Source organism: Mustelus asterias, chromosome 11 (genome assembly GCF_964213995.1).
Source record: "Mustelus asterias chromosome 11, sMusAst1.hap1.1, whole genome shotgun sequence".
Lineage (NCBI taxonomy): Eukaryota > Metazoa > Chordata > Chondrichthyes > Carcharhiniformes > Triakidae > Mustelus > Mustelus asterias.
Genome location: NC_135811.1, coordinates 70,648,416 through 70,663,414, shown reverse-complemented (window position 1 = coordinate 70,663,414; position 14,999 = coordinate 70,648,416). Strand labels below are relative to the sequence as shown.

The 14,999-nt window shown below is 44.5% G+C and overlaps 1 protein-coding gene across 1 annotated transcript; it reads right to left on the bottom strand.

Annotated features, from left to right (window-relative positions):
• Positions 1 to 246: 246 nt before the first annotated feature.
• On the bottom strand, positions 247 to 13,221 carry dcakd (dephospho-CoA kinase domain containing). The gene is made up of 5 exons (XM_078223719.1): positions 13,117 to 13,221; positions 11,285 to 11,403; positions 6,846 to 7,049; positions 2,904 to 2,991; positions 247 to 1,698 (listed from the first exon to the last, which is right to left on the bottom strand). Exons 2-5 carry the CDS (start codon positions 11,394 to 11,396, stop codon positions 1,413 to 1,415), a joined length of 690 nt encoding a protein of 229 aa, XP_078079845.1. The 5' UTR covers positions 11,397 to 11,403; positions 13,117 to 13,221; the 3' UTR covers positions 247 to 1,412.
• Between the last annotated feature and the right edge of the window lie 1,778 nt (positions 13,222 to 14,999).

Here is a 14,999-nt window from a genome sequence, read left to right as displayed (position 1 = left end):
CAGTCTGTTTCACACTGTGCACCCCCACCCACCCCAGCACAGACAGCCTGTTTTACACTGTGACCGCCCCCCCCAGCACACAGATGTTTTGCACTGTGACCACATCCCCCCGCCCACAGACAGCCTGTTTTACACTGTGCCCACTATGCATCAACGTCAATGAAAATGGTAAACCAGGTTGGAGTGCTGAATGTTCTCACCCAATCGTGTTTGTGTGGCGTCAACTTAGCAGAAATACCCATGAGCTGGGACTCTCCACATTATTTATTGAATTACAAATCAACAGCGAGAAATTGATATTACAAAGCTGTTTGTGTTGTTGCTGCTGGTTCTTGTACTCCTGCCATAGCACTTACAGGATTCAGCACACTGTCGATCCAGCGCAGAGTGACAGGATTTGGGTCATAGGTTCACTTCCCTGATCTTGCATTCATTAAAATTCCAAACTTGGGGTGGATATCATGGAAATCGAACTGAACAGGTAAAATAAAGTGCAGCATTAAAAATATATCAGCCATCATTACCCGACAATACCCACCTCACCTTCCGAAAGAAAGTGGCTGCAAAGTGTGCAAGACCAGAATGAAACAAAAGGAACGCTCAGCTGACACAGTCTTATTTTAAACAACCAGAACTGGACAGCAGATCTGGTTAAGTCACAATGGACACACTGTGCCACTCTATGTATCACACCTCCCCCCCTGAGCAAGCCACACTCTTCTCTGGAGAAAAAACAGGCGACTGATCAGAAATCACAGCGTCCACTTGGTGTGTCAATGTCATCCTGCTTTAGATTCACCTTGATCACTCCAGCTAAAGAGGCAGCAATGGAGCCTGTTATCTTTGGGCCACAGAGTTCAAATGGCATGAGATCCAATTTCACAAACATCTCCCAAGTTCTCATTCAGATTAAACAAGGAAGTAAACAGCATCCAGTCACTTATCTTTGATATCCAAATAAACGCTCGGCATGGTTAAAAGCTGCAGTGAGCAGCAGTGTTGCAAACAGGATCTGTGCACACTGGAAAATCCATTACTCAATTGATATATCTGAGCCCTGAGAAACTGCTAAGTAGAAGCAGGACTCTGACTATCCATAATTTTGATGTGGAGATGCCGGCGTTGGACTGGGGTAAACACAGTAAGAAGTTGGACTTTAACCTGGTGTTGTTAGACTTCTTACTGTATCCATAATTTGGCAGAGGTGTCTTCAGAGTTGGTCTCTGCAATATCAGAAATAGATAAAAGGTAATGACAATCATCATAAAGAGACAGGGAAAGAGGTATAACTGAAGATTGTTCAGTAAACAGCACTTCCACCTTGTGTTATATCCCCATCTTACAGAGGACCTTCTTGTGCGGAAACGAAGCATCTGTCCTGACTTTATCTTGGATTGGAGCAGACCTTCATCTTAAAAAATGCATCTTTTTATGAGTATGCAGAGAAGCCCTCCGATTCCTGTGAGAGTGACCACGGCCAGCAACCGGACTGTTAGAAAGTCCAGGGAGTCTTCAAGCTGAGAGTGCAGTTTGCAAACTTGCCGATACGTACTGACGCTGTCTCCAGAGTTGTCGATCACATGGTTTGCCAGCTTCCGCTTCTGCTCCAATGGCATCTGGGCACCGATGCGGCGCTCTGCCTCCGCCTGCGTCAAACTATTCCGCTTCATTAGCCGGGCCAGCTGGGCCTGAGGGTCACTGTGGCATAACAAACACAGCGGTCAGCCGTATGCCACAAACACAGTTACACTGACAAAAGACTTCATCGAAAGAGCGAGGGAGGGGACAGATTTTATTTAACCCGACAGTAAGTTATGATCCAGGACGCCTGAAAGGGCAGTGGAAGCAGATTCAATAATAACTTGCAAACAAGAATTGAATAACTACTTGAAAATAAAAATACAGGGCCACAGGGAAAGAATGGGGTTCAGCATTTTCAAAGAGCCTATACACACACGAGGGGCTGACTTGTCATCTTCTGTGTTGTAACATTCCATAAATCAGTGATTAAGTTTTGATTGTACATGGTGTCCTAGTCAATCAATGGGTAAACCTGAGTAGTTTGGCACCAAGCTACATAAAGCTGGAAAAGCCATGCCTCGTCCCTGCTCTATGCTGAGTTAGCGGATCTGATCAGGTGCTAACTCTTGGGGCATTAAGCTGGGGAAGACATTGGGGGGGGGAGAGTAAGATTCAGTCAGGCTTCCTATTCCTATTTGTTATGTAGCTCCGGATCTTCCGTCCTCTTGGCTATACAGGGATTTTCTGCAATATTTTCCACGCAGAAACGGCCAGCCAGTCCTCACTCCATAGGCATAGAGAATAGTGTTCAGGGCACAACGCCTCAGAGTATTTCCCCCTCAACCTGACCCAAAACCAACCACTCACGATAAAGGAGACTTATTTTTAAAACCAATCAATGTCTCTGGACATCTTTCTTCAGCAGAACTTAAATTGGGAATGTCAGGAAGTGAATACAGGATGTCCACAATGTCCTGGTATAACCAAGTGGCTAATTCACTGGCTTTACACAAACTTTAGGGGAAGACAGTGGTGCAGTGGCATTGTCACTGGACTAGTAATTCAGAGATCCAGGATAATGCTCTGGGGACCTGGGCTCGAATCCCAACATGGCAGTTGGCAAAATCTAACCCCAATAAAAAATAAATCCAGAATTAAAAATCTACTGATGACCATGAAACCATTGTCAATTCTTGTAAAAACCCATCTGGTTTATTAATGTCCTTTAGGGAAGGAAATCTGCCATTTTACCTGGTCTGGCCTGCATGTGACTCCAGAGCCACAGCAATGTGGTTGACTCTTAAATGTCCTCCGGGATGGGCAATAAATGCCGGTCCAGCCAGCGACGCCCACACCCCATGAACGAGTAAAAAAGAACTTACCAATAAACAACTATAGTGTGCTTCATAAACTTGGCTAACTTGTTAGTCTCAAACAAGAGTGGAACATCGAGGATAACATATCGGTATCCTGCAGATAAGAAAAAATAACACTCCTGTATTGTGCTGAACCAAATGAATCAGTTTCTGGCCTGTGTGACATCAGATAACATTGTTTTTCCACTGATTCAGATAGGTTGTTACATAATGAATGAGTGTTCGAATCCTTACAGCGTAGGAGGCCATTCGGCCCATTGAGTCTGCACCCACTCTGACAGAATATCTTACCCAGGCCCTCTCCCCCACCCTATCCTCATAACCCCACTAATTTACTATAGAATCAAACAGTGTAGCAGAGGCACTTTGGCTCATCGCGTCTGCACCTACAGGTGAGAAACACCTGACCTTCCACCTAATCCCATTTACCAGCACTTGGCCCATAGCCCTGAATGTTATGATGTGCCAAGTGCTCATCCAGGTTCTTTTTAAAGGTTGTGAGGCTTCCCGCCTCTACCACTCTCCCAGGCAGCGCATCCCAGACCATCACCACCCTCTGGGTAAAAAAGGTTTTCCTCACATCTTCCCTAAACCTCCTGCCCCTCACCTTGAACCTATGTCCCCTCGTGACTGACCCTTCAACTAAGGGGAACAGCTGCTCCTTATCCACTCTGTCCATGCCCCTCAATCTTGTACACCTCGATCAGGTCAGCCCTCATGGCTAATCCATCTAGGGACACTAAGGGGCAATTAATCATGGATAATTCACCTAACCTGCACATTTTTGGATTGTGGGAGGAAACCAGAGCACCAGAGGAAATCCATGCAGACACAGGGAGAACATGCAAACTCCTTACAGGCTATCATCCAAGGCCAGAATTGAACCCAGGTCCCCGATGCTGTGAGGTAGCAATGCTAACCACTGTGCTGCCATTTAGTGGCTTAGATGGCTATTTCTATTCATTCATGGGGTGTAGGTATAACTGGCTAGACCAGCATTTATTGCCCATCCCTAACTGCGCTGGAGGTGGTGGTATGAGCTGCCTTCTTGAACTGCTGCAGTCCATGTGGTGTAGGTACACCCACAGTACTGTTAGGAAGGGAGTTCCAGGATTTTGACCCAGTGACAGTGGTGGTGATCTAAGTTATTTATATAGCTAAGACCCCAAATGACATTTGGTCTTTGCTGCAAGTGAACTGGAGTACAACAGTAAGGATGCCGTGTTACTATCCCACTGCTTGCAGCGTGCCAACTTGAAAATATTGTGTTTATTCCAATTCTCTGCTTCCTGACTGTTAACTAATCATTTATTCGTGCTAATAATATATTACTCCCACACATACGAGCTCTTATCTTCTGCAATAACCATTTACGTGGCACCTTGTCGAATGAGTTTTGGAAATCTGGTTCCCCTTTATTGGCCTTGGCCTGAATCTTCTGTGCACCAGCAGTGATCACTGGATTGCCGCTGTGCTCAAATTCCCCTGATTGGACACTGAACAAAGAACAAAGAACAGTACAGCACTGGTGGGGGAGGAGTCAGTAGTTGGGAGGGCAGTTATGTAGTTATCCAGATATTAGGCTATATTTCAATCCAGCCTTGCTTGTGTAACTATTCAGGCAAGTGCAGCAGAACAGCCCAAAGTCTTCAACTCTAGCTCAGAGTTGGAGACCTTTGCAGAGGGTCCTGTAGAGCAGGGAAATTGCCATTCGAACTGAAACTTTCCAGGAAATTCCCACACTGGGTCACAGGTCAGGATTTCCATAGGGTGTGACATACATCTGGTCTCCTATGATGCAGAGACCGGACGATTTTGCCCCAATAGTTAGATTAAAAAATTCTCCAGCTAGTCTATCAGATCTCCTCTTGGCTTCCTCCTCTCCAAGGAGAACAGTCCCAACCTCTCCAATCTATTTTGTCTGTCCATGTTCTTCCAGCCACAATGCACCACCTTTCATTTCAGGGAGATATGGAGCTTTCATAGAATCATACAGTGCAGAAAGAGGCCATTCAGCCCATCCAGTCTGCACCAACCACAATCCCACCCAGTCCCTATCCCCATAACCCCATGCATTTACCCTAGCTAGTCCCCCTAACACTAAGGGACAATTTAGCATGGCCAATCCACCTAACCAGCACATCTTTGGACTGTGGGAGGAAACCGGAGCACCCGGAGGAAACCCACACAAACACTGGGAGAACGTGCAAACTCCACACAGTTGGTGACCCAAGCTGGGAATCGAACCCGGGTCCCTGGCGCTCTGAGGCTGCAGTGCTAACCACTGTGCTATATATACATATATCATTTGCACTTTTATCACACAGCTCACTCCACCAACTTGTCTATGTCCAAACGTTGACACTGTTCTCCTCTCAGTTTACAACACTTCATGGTCCTGTATCATCCGCAAACTTCAAAATTATCCGCTGCACACACGATCTAGATCATTAATATACATCCGGAAAAGCAAGGGCCACAATTTTGATCCCTGGGGAATTCCATTACAAACCTTCCTCCAGTCCAAAAAATATCCATTGTCCATTACCCTCTGCTTCTTATTGCTCAGCCAATTGGAAATAGTAATAGGCCCAAAACTAGTCCCTGAGCAACCCTACCAGAAACCACCTGCCAGGCTAAAAAACACCCACCCACCACCACTCTGCCCACTGCCATCGAAACAACTCCACACCCACCCTCCCCAACTTCGTGGATTCTCAATAAACTTCCTGTGTGGCTCCCCACCAACCCACCCAATGAAAGCTGATAAGTTCGTCAACCTAACACTGATGGTGGAGGAATACTATACCATCATAATACACATAATTTCAACCAGACCTGCATGGTGCATGTATGCAAACTTTAACTTATAGTGCATTTGTTAGCAAAGTGGGAAGATGAAGGGCAGAGTGCCCAAGTATTTTTTGATTGCTGGAGTGTTTTACTTCCTTGGTTACTTAATAATGACAGATAATTCTTCAGCAAATACACAGCATGACTTATATTTACCTGCATTGTGCCAGTGTGTGCAAGACAATTTTTAACCACTATTAGTTTGTTTTGATTCAGCAGCAATTTAATTGAGGTCTCTAAAATAATGACACGAATAGATTGCCAATTAGGAGGTCATGTGGCACAGTGGATAGCGTCCCTATCTCTGAGCCAGAACCTTTAGGTTCAAGTCCCACCCCAGGACTTGATGGCCATAAAAGGTGCGTTTGTGGCAAGGCCAAGCAGGTTGATTGCCTACCTGCAAATCCATTTGATATGCCTATGGCAGGCTTTAGGAGTGAGACAGTTTCCTGATCAGCCACAACCGTGTGATCGCTACAGCTTCCCCATGTTCAAAGACTGTGCGGAAGCTCTTGCCATGGTCTCTGTGACAAGTGTCTTCCTTGCTTCAAGGGACTGCTGGAGAGAGGGTCACACTTACAAGTAACGCATGGGCAGGACTAGATTAGTAGACTCGGTAGTTCCTCGTTTCTCAGAGTATAGTGGACCTGCTCAAAATTACTAATTCGCTGCATGAATTCAAATGGAAAATGGACCCATTTATGGCCAGGCCCTTGCACATCAGGAAAGTAACTTACAGAACCATTCGTGGTCAATGTGATCTCCTCCGACTAGTCTGGATCACCAAAAGGGAGGGATTTTTCAAACTGTTTTTCTCCTTAATTGACCAGGGTTTCTTAATCGCCTCTCCCAGGAGAGAGCACATGGTTGTGGGTGGGGAGGGGATGACTATATTGTGAGCTATAAGGAGTTATGGCTAAAGGAGACAGGCTGGATGACCAGGTCTTTTCCTGTTTGACATTTTCTTACATTTATAGGGTTAAAAATTAAAATATGCAATCTACAAGCAGAAGTACCAATAACACAGAGCACACACATCTTACAGCATTAAAATAATAGCAAGTTAAAGCAAAGTATTTGCGGCTCACGTCTTACCTTGTATAAAGTATTTAAAGATCTGTTTGAGCATGGCTTTGTGGATTTCTGGATGAGTGATGGAATTCAAGAGCTGACGTTTGTCCACATCAGTGAAGATGATATTTCCCAGCTTCTCCCGGTTGATTTTTCTGTCCTCCAGCAGGATCTCCTCACCAAAGGAACGCACTATTGCCCAGTATGCTGGAGAGTCCGGCTCAACAACTTATGGGAAAGGAGTACAGGCACTCATTCTACATTTTACTGTTATATATTCTTCAATTCCCTTTCCCAGCTTTTTAGATGCATCCATGCTATTTAACCTCAACTATTTGATGTGGTGCGTTTTGCATTCTCTCCTAATTAAAACGATTTCACTTGAATTCCCCATTTGATTTATTAGTGACTATTTTATATTTATACTCCCTAGCTCTGGCCTCCCTTGCAATCAGAACCATCTTTGCTACATCTACCCTCTGAAATCCTTTCTTAATCTTCAAGACCTCTATTAGGTCAACCCTCAGTCATACTCACTGACGACACAGAAGGAGGCCATTCGACCCATCATGTCCATGCCAGCTCTGCACAGCAATCCAGTCAGTCTCATTCCCCTGTTCTATATCTGTAGCCATGCAAGTTTATTTCCCTCAAGCGCCCATCTAATTTCCTTTTGAAGTCATTTATTGTCTCCGCTTCCAGCGCCCTCACAGGCAGCAAGTTCCAGGCCATTATCACTCGCTGCATAAAAAATGTTCTTCCTTACAGCCTCCCTGCACTAAAACCTTAAACACCCGTGTCCTCCCAACCCTGCTAGCATTTTTCCTACAGCAAAAAGAGAGTCCCAGCCTGTTAAATCTTTCCCGAAATGTATAGCCTCTCAGTTCTGGTATCATTCCCATAAATCTGTCTTGCACCTTCTCAAATGCCTTGGTGTTCTTTTTATAACATGGAGATCAGAACTGTTCATAGATTCACAACATGTGGTCTAACCAAGGTTTGATTGAAGTTTAATGTAACCTCTCCACCTTACAATTCCAGCCCCTTCAGAATGCCAACACTCCAAGGCTGCCATCTGAAATTATTTTAGTTTCTATTAAATTTATAAATCATATTCATTAATTGGCAATTTTAAAAGTAATATGAATTCAATACTTCATTTTCGCTGACAATCTCCTCCTCTTGAACACATATAAAGTTACTGGCACAAGGGCACCCCTACGGTGGTAATCCCAATACCCTGGTGAGGCAACCAGCATTCAGAATCAGAAATGATTGTACAAATGAAGACATTATTGTTAACAGCGAAGCAAGCTCTTGTCCACAGTGACATATCTTGTGGCAGAGCACCTTTGCTGAAATCATAGAAATCATAGAAACCCTACAGTACAGAAAGAGGCCATTCGGCCCATCGAGTCTGCACCGACCACAAACCCACCCAGGCCCTACCCCCATATCCCTACATATTTACCCACTAATCCCTCTAACCTGCGCATCTCAGGACACTAAGGGCAATTTTTTTTTAGCATGGCCAATCAACCTAACCCGCACATCTTTGGACTAGCATAAAGCAAGAGTTATATCAGATCTTCAGGTCTACACTGTTTTATCTTTCTCTAAGGTGAACTGTGATTACCTTTTATTTTTCTCTTTTATCTTTATTTTTTTTAAACTGTGATTACCTTTTATTATCTTTCTCTAAGGTGAACTGTGATTACCTTTTTCAAAATGTATTTGCGGGATGTGAACATCATTGGCTAGGCCAGCATTTATTACCTACCCCTAATTGCCCTCGAGGTGGTGGTGGCTTGGACCGCTGCAGACCATGTGGTGTAGGTACACCCACAGTGCTGTTAGGGAGGGAGTTCCAGGATTTTGAAGGAACAGCGATATATTTCTGAGTCAGGATGGCATGTGGCTTGGAGAGGCACTTATTGGTGTTCCCAATAGCCGACTGCCCCTGTTCCTCCAGGTGGCAGACGTGCTGTCAATAGAGCTTGGGTGAGTTTCTGCAGTCCATCTTGTGGATGGTACACTTCACTATCACTGTGTACCAGTGGTTGAAGAGGTGAATGTTTAAGGTGGTGGACCAGCTGCCAAACAGGGTTTTTACCAGGCCATCAAGGAAGTGAGAAAAGCAAGCAAAGCAATTGGAACAAAACTGACCATTTTATAAAGCAAAACCAGCATATCATTCAAAACCAATTAAGGAGAGATATTACTGGCATTTAGATTTCTTGATTTAAGCATCAGTACCTTAGAGACGTCACCATGACATGAGCAGTTGAGCTAAGTGGAATAGATACATTTAAGGGAAAGCTAGCTAAGCACATGAGGGATGTAATGAACTCTGCCCTTTGCAAAAAGCTTGCATTGGGAGATATTTTGTTGGTTGACTGAAAAGGAACTCTGGAAAGTTCTACCATCAGGACTGTCATAACCTGAAATGAGTTTGGAGAAATGCACCTTATCAATGTTAATGGTATCAGGGCCCTCAAATGGAATAAAGCTGCTGGTGAAAATGACTCAAGGGCCAAATCAGTGAATGGGAAAAGTGAGAGATTATGGCCGGGATTTTAGGACCTCGCTCGGGCGAGGCTTGTAAAATCCCGCCCAAGGCCAACGGAGAATTCCGTTCTGCAAGCCTCGCCCGGCCCAGAATCAGTAAAATTCCGACCTCTACATATTTCAGAAGCAGAGTTTGGCAGACTTTGAGAAAGTATGTGGTGCCATATTTATGCTGGGAATGATGCTGAAACAGTTGTGAGACTTATCCTTGATACATCAACTATTTTGAGTGAAATTTATCATTTCTAATGGAATACTATTTGTTTGATAATTCATGCTTAATTTCATGAACATATGAAGGAGTAGGAGTAGGAGTAGGCCATTCAGCCCTTCGGGCCTGCTGTCATTCAATATCATGGCTGATCTGATTTTAACCTCAACTTCACATTCTGGTCTGCCCCGGATAACCATTGCTCATCAAAAGTGCATCTGCTTCTGCCTTAATGATATTCTGGTCCATCTTGTGGATGGTACGCTTCACTATCACTGTGTACCAGTGGTTGACATCTCAACAACATTTTGAGGAAGAGAATTCCAAGGTCTCACAACCCTCAAGAGAAAATGTTTTCCTCATTTCTGTCCTAAATGGGTGACTCTCTATTTTGAAACAGTGACTCCAAGTGCGAGGTTCTCCCATGAGGAAACAGACTCTCCACATCCACCCTGTCATGTCCCCATAGAATCTTATAAATTTCAATCAAGTCACCTCATAATTGGATATTGTTGATTTCGAGTTTGTCTATAAGTTTCTCTTAGGACTGTCTCAAAATAATCCAAGGGCAGATACAACTGGTGTTAGATATGGAGAAAAACTCCCTCTATACTGTCTCAGTACAGCTACTGCACAAGGTAATGAGCGACTAAAGTTCCCTCTAAGTGCCCTTTAACACAGAGAGCAGTTACTGTATGGTTAGAGCAACAATTTTCCACACTTCCATCAAATACTCCCAGGGCAGGTATAGCGCAGGGTTAGGTAGAGTAAAGCTCCCTCTACACTGTCCCCATCAATACTCCCAGGGCAGGTAGAATGGAGTAAATTACTTCTCTGACAAACGTTCAGCAGCCACCAACACATAGGTTCCAATCAAGACTGGACATAGGTGATGATCCCTTTTAATCAAACGAATGGCCTCACAACTGTTAGCGCAAAATTAGCAAAGTTTATGCTGCTGGGTTTCTTTCCAGCAGGTAGTTTGTGAGAGACATTCAGGACAGCTTTTGGCTGGTGGTTGTGTGCGGCCCCACTCTGCATGAATGTGTGTTAGGGAATATTACAAGAACTGTGCTTCGAATTTTGAGTTTCTTCGCTTCGAATGAGGGGCGGCACGGTAGCACAGTGGTTAGCACTGCTGCTTCCCAGCTCCAGGGTCCTGGGTTCGATTCCCGGCTCGGGTCACTGTCTGTGTGGAGTTTGCACATTCTCCTTGTGTCTGCGTGGGTTTTCTCCGGGTGCTCCGGTTTCCTCCCACAGTCCAAAGATGTGCGGGTTAGGTTGATTGGCCAGGTTAAAAATTGCCCCTTAGAGTCCTGAGATGCGTAGGTTAGAGGGATTAGCAGGTAAAATATGTGGGGGTAGGGCCTGGGTGGGATTGTGGTCGGTGCAGATTCGATGGGCCGAATGGCCTCCTTCTGCACTGTAGGGTTTCTATGATTATTTCATTGATGTCATAGTTAATGTCAACTTGCAAGTATATGCCTTAAGGCAAAATTAAAGTAATAACCCCTTCCCCACCATGCGTTTCATTTTTTTCAGCTTAGACATTATCTTGAAGACCCTCTTGTACCATGACAGAGGGTACAGCTTCTAGGAAGAGAAACAACAAGCTTCACAGTTCACAACAGAACCATAGGTATCACAACACAAAATGCTTGGATCTGCAATATTCAAAACTTACTCTGTCTTGCTATCTGATCAGCATCAACAACCGGACACCCAAGTTCACGGAATACAGCAGCAACTGTGCTTTTCCCTGAGGCAATCCCACCCGTTAGACCAACCAGGAACATTTTCTTTCTAAGATGAGAGCAGAAAGATTACATTGGTGTTCTACAGAGTAAGGGAAACATAAGTAAGTACTCTATCAGGTTGAAAACCTTGCCAACAGTGTTGGGTCTCAGTCGCCATCGTGTGCAACATACGAGGAGTTTACTGAAGTCCCTTGGCTCTATGCACTCCCTCAGTGGAGATGGTGGTGAAGCCACCATATGGTGGAGACTACAAATGGCCACTGTGCTCCTGGTTTAGACAAGGCTCTTGGAACAGATTATTACTGATGGCCTCCACTGAAATGGTGGCACAGTGGTTAGCCTCACAGTGCGAGGGACCCAGGTTCAATTCTGGCCTCGGATCACTGTCTGTGTGGAGTTTGCACTTTCTCCCTGCATTTGCCTGGGTTTCCTCCCGCAGTCCAAAGATGTGCGGGTTAGGTTGATTGGCCATGCTAAATTGACCTAATGTCAGAGGGATTAACAGGGTAAATGCGTGGGGTTAGGCGGATAGAACCTGGGTGTGACTATGGTCAGTGCAGATTTGATGGGCCGAATGGCCTCTTTCTGCACTGTAGGGATTCTATGAAGCTGTCTCAATGTGAGCATCAGGTGGGGAAAGGGCTGACCTCTCCCATGAACTGCACAACCTCAATGTCACATGAATACATATCACATGCCTGGAGTTCCAGAGGAGAACTCTACCCCAGTAAGAAGATAACACTTTGTTTGGGGGAAGGGACAGGGAGAACATTAACCAAAGATGTGCGTGTTAGGTGGATTGGCCATGCTAAATTGCCCCTTAGTGTCAGGGGGACAAGCTAGGGAAATGCATGAGGTTACGGGGATAGGGCCTGGGTGGGATTGTGGTCGGTGCAGACTTGATGGGCCGAATGGCCTCCTTTTGCACTGCAGGGATTCTATGATTCAAAGATAAAGTGGAAAATATTGTCAAAGAAATTGTGATTTTCAAATAATATGCTAAATTTCATACAGTGATGTATTTTTAATCTTATCAGGAATCCAATCCGGAGTAGCTGATAAATAAACATGATTGAAGTGAAACAGATTAGGAAGAATATATTCATTGGATAAGCAATACCTCCACCGTACTTTATTCCACCACCCCCCTAACCAAATATGCTCCCTAACCCCAACATTTATTTTTCTGTTCTCTGGTAAAGATTCAGACTCCTGTGGAGAGGGGGTACAGAGGTGAGTGGTCAAGCTTCAGGGGCTCCAGTTGTCCTCCAGCACTCTGTGGACTTTGCACACGTGAGCCAGGATTCTCACTGCAATTTTTCTTTTAACTGACATGCATGTACATTAAGTGAACATCAACAGGGATACCTAAACAACAATTATTTGGCTGAGGAACTGGAGAGAGCAGAACAGTATCTATAGAAGAGGAAGTTACAAAGTATGAATGGGAGAAAAAGAAACAGATTTCTAGTTTTGCATTCTAATCCAATTGTTATCTGATCTACTGCAGACGCAGCATGTTACAAAGCAGCAGCTAGAGCCCCAGTGATATGGTAACAATCCTTGCAAAGAGCAGGTTCTATTTCAGCTGTAATTTTCAGAGCTTCAAATAACACAAAGTATGACTGAAATATCTGGGTAGCAAACCAAAAGTATTTTGGACAACAATAGAAACTTGAACAAAAAAAATGAGATTATGTTGGTACAGGACAGTAAGGTTTATAATCGTAAAAAGCAGCAAACTTGATCATCAGCTCACCTTTAGTTTGATATTGTCAGAGTGTTGGATGTTACAATTGGTCTCAGAATGCTAGAATGACCAGAGGCTGGTGGAATGAGGAGGGCTGGGGTGAGGGAAAGAGAAGAGAGAAAGTTACCCAAGGTCTTCACCTCTGATAGATATTAACAGTGCGATAGTGAGCGAGTGCTGCACGGCCAAAGGTGCTGTCTTTTGACCGTGGGGGTGGCACAGTGGTTAGCACTGCTGTCTTACAGCGCCAGGGACCCGGGTTCAATTCCCAGCTGGGCGACTGTCTGTGCAGAGTCTGCATGTTCTCGCCATGTCTGCGTGGGTTTCCTCCCACCAGTCCGAAAGACGTGCTGGTTACCTGCATTCTCCCTCAATGTACCTGAACAGGCGCCGTAGTGTGGCGATCAGGGAACTTTCACAGTAACTTCATTGCAGTGTGAATGTAAGCCTTAATAAACTTAAACCTAAAACTTAAACTCGGCTGCCCCATTTGCTCTCTCAGGTGGATGTTAAAAAGCAGGAGGGAAGATCATCCCAATGTCCTGGCCAACACTCACTTATCAATTAACATCACAGATTGTGTCACATTGCTGCTTGTGGGAGCTTGCTGTGCAGAAACAGGTTGAATGAATTTCCTACAACAGTTTGACACATGGTAAAGAATACTTCATTAGCTGTCAGGTTTTTTGTGATGTCCGGAACAGCACTACAGAAACATGATCCTTTTTACTATAGTCAGCTGGCATACATTCGCAGAGGGAAATAAAAATGACAAGTAGGGAACTTGAAAGACTACGCTTGGATTGAACAGGAGTAGCTAAAAGGCTGCAGAGTTAATCCTACCCTTGAACAGTTAAATGCTTAATGATTTTCAGATGCACATTGCCCTCATGCTGCCTTGCACAAGCAGCCAAGATTAGAGCTTCCAGGAGAATTACACAAAGCAAAAGGGCCATGGTCCACAAGGAGGGAGAAAAGGCCACAGATTATCAGGCCAGGCACAGCACAAGAAATTGATCAATCAATTGGAAAAGTTCAGTTGATTCGCTATACTGGTCTGATGGAGAGAACACAAGATAAGGCTCTTGTGGGAAATGGCGGAAAGAGATACTAAAGCAATTTATACCTGACCTCAACTTATTGAATTTGGAGGTTGCTGCTACTGCATTGCCAAAGTGTAGGGTGGTCCATTGGGGCACCGTCAGCCCTGCATTCATTTATGTTATACTGCTGTCTCCAGGGGTCACTGTGCAATATAAACAAGGTGGTCTAATTGCCTCTGGTGGTGAGGGACATCATCTATTGCATCAACTTGATTGGCATTTTATCAAAGCAAAGGTTGCCTATGCTGGCTGGCCCATGGCACTAAGACAGCTGACAGCTCCGTTTCATCTGGGAAGGTCTGCAGGGAGAACAGGAATACATCCAGCAAACAGCTGGGCGTGCAGAATGGTCAGAACTTGTACAATAAGTGGGGCAGAGCAGCCTGCAATCAGACTCTTGCAGCAGCCCAAGTTCAAAAACGCTGCTGTATGAGCAGCAAGGTGAGATTGTACTGCAGCTGATGTACCTACCTGCTGGATCAGAAACTTTGAAGTATACTTCGCTTCTAACTTTCTTTGTATGCATCGATGTAGGGGATGTTAGTGCTAGAGAACAGAATACTTTCTACTTCAAGTACTCAAGTATTCATTTCAAATCAACACAGTAAAATTCCCTATTCTGAAAAAAAAAACTAATTGACTCCACCTCAATGTAAAAACACTCTCTCCGTGACGGTGTGACAATTTTTAATTTTCCCAAAATCAACCAGACTTGAAAGAAAACAGTTCAATACTAGCTGAAGTTTCACTCCAATTGAAGGTATGCAGTAAAATTGGCAAAGACAATAC

Bases quoted from the DNA above. Each gene is read 5' to 3' on its own strand.
- dcakd (XM_078223719.1), bottom strand. From the start codon at position 11,396: ATGTTCCTGGTTGGTCTAACGGGTGGGATTGCCTCAGGGAAAAGCACA. The intron at 7,050-11,284 runs GTAAGTTTTGAA...CTTTCCCATAAG, and splicing joins TGATCAGATAGCAAGACAGA to TTGTTGAGCCGGACTCTCCA. The intron at 2,992-6,845 runs GTAAGACGTGAG...TCTTATCTGCAG, and splicing joins CTTTAAATACTTTATACAAG to GATACCGATATGTTATCCTC.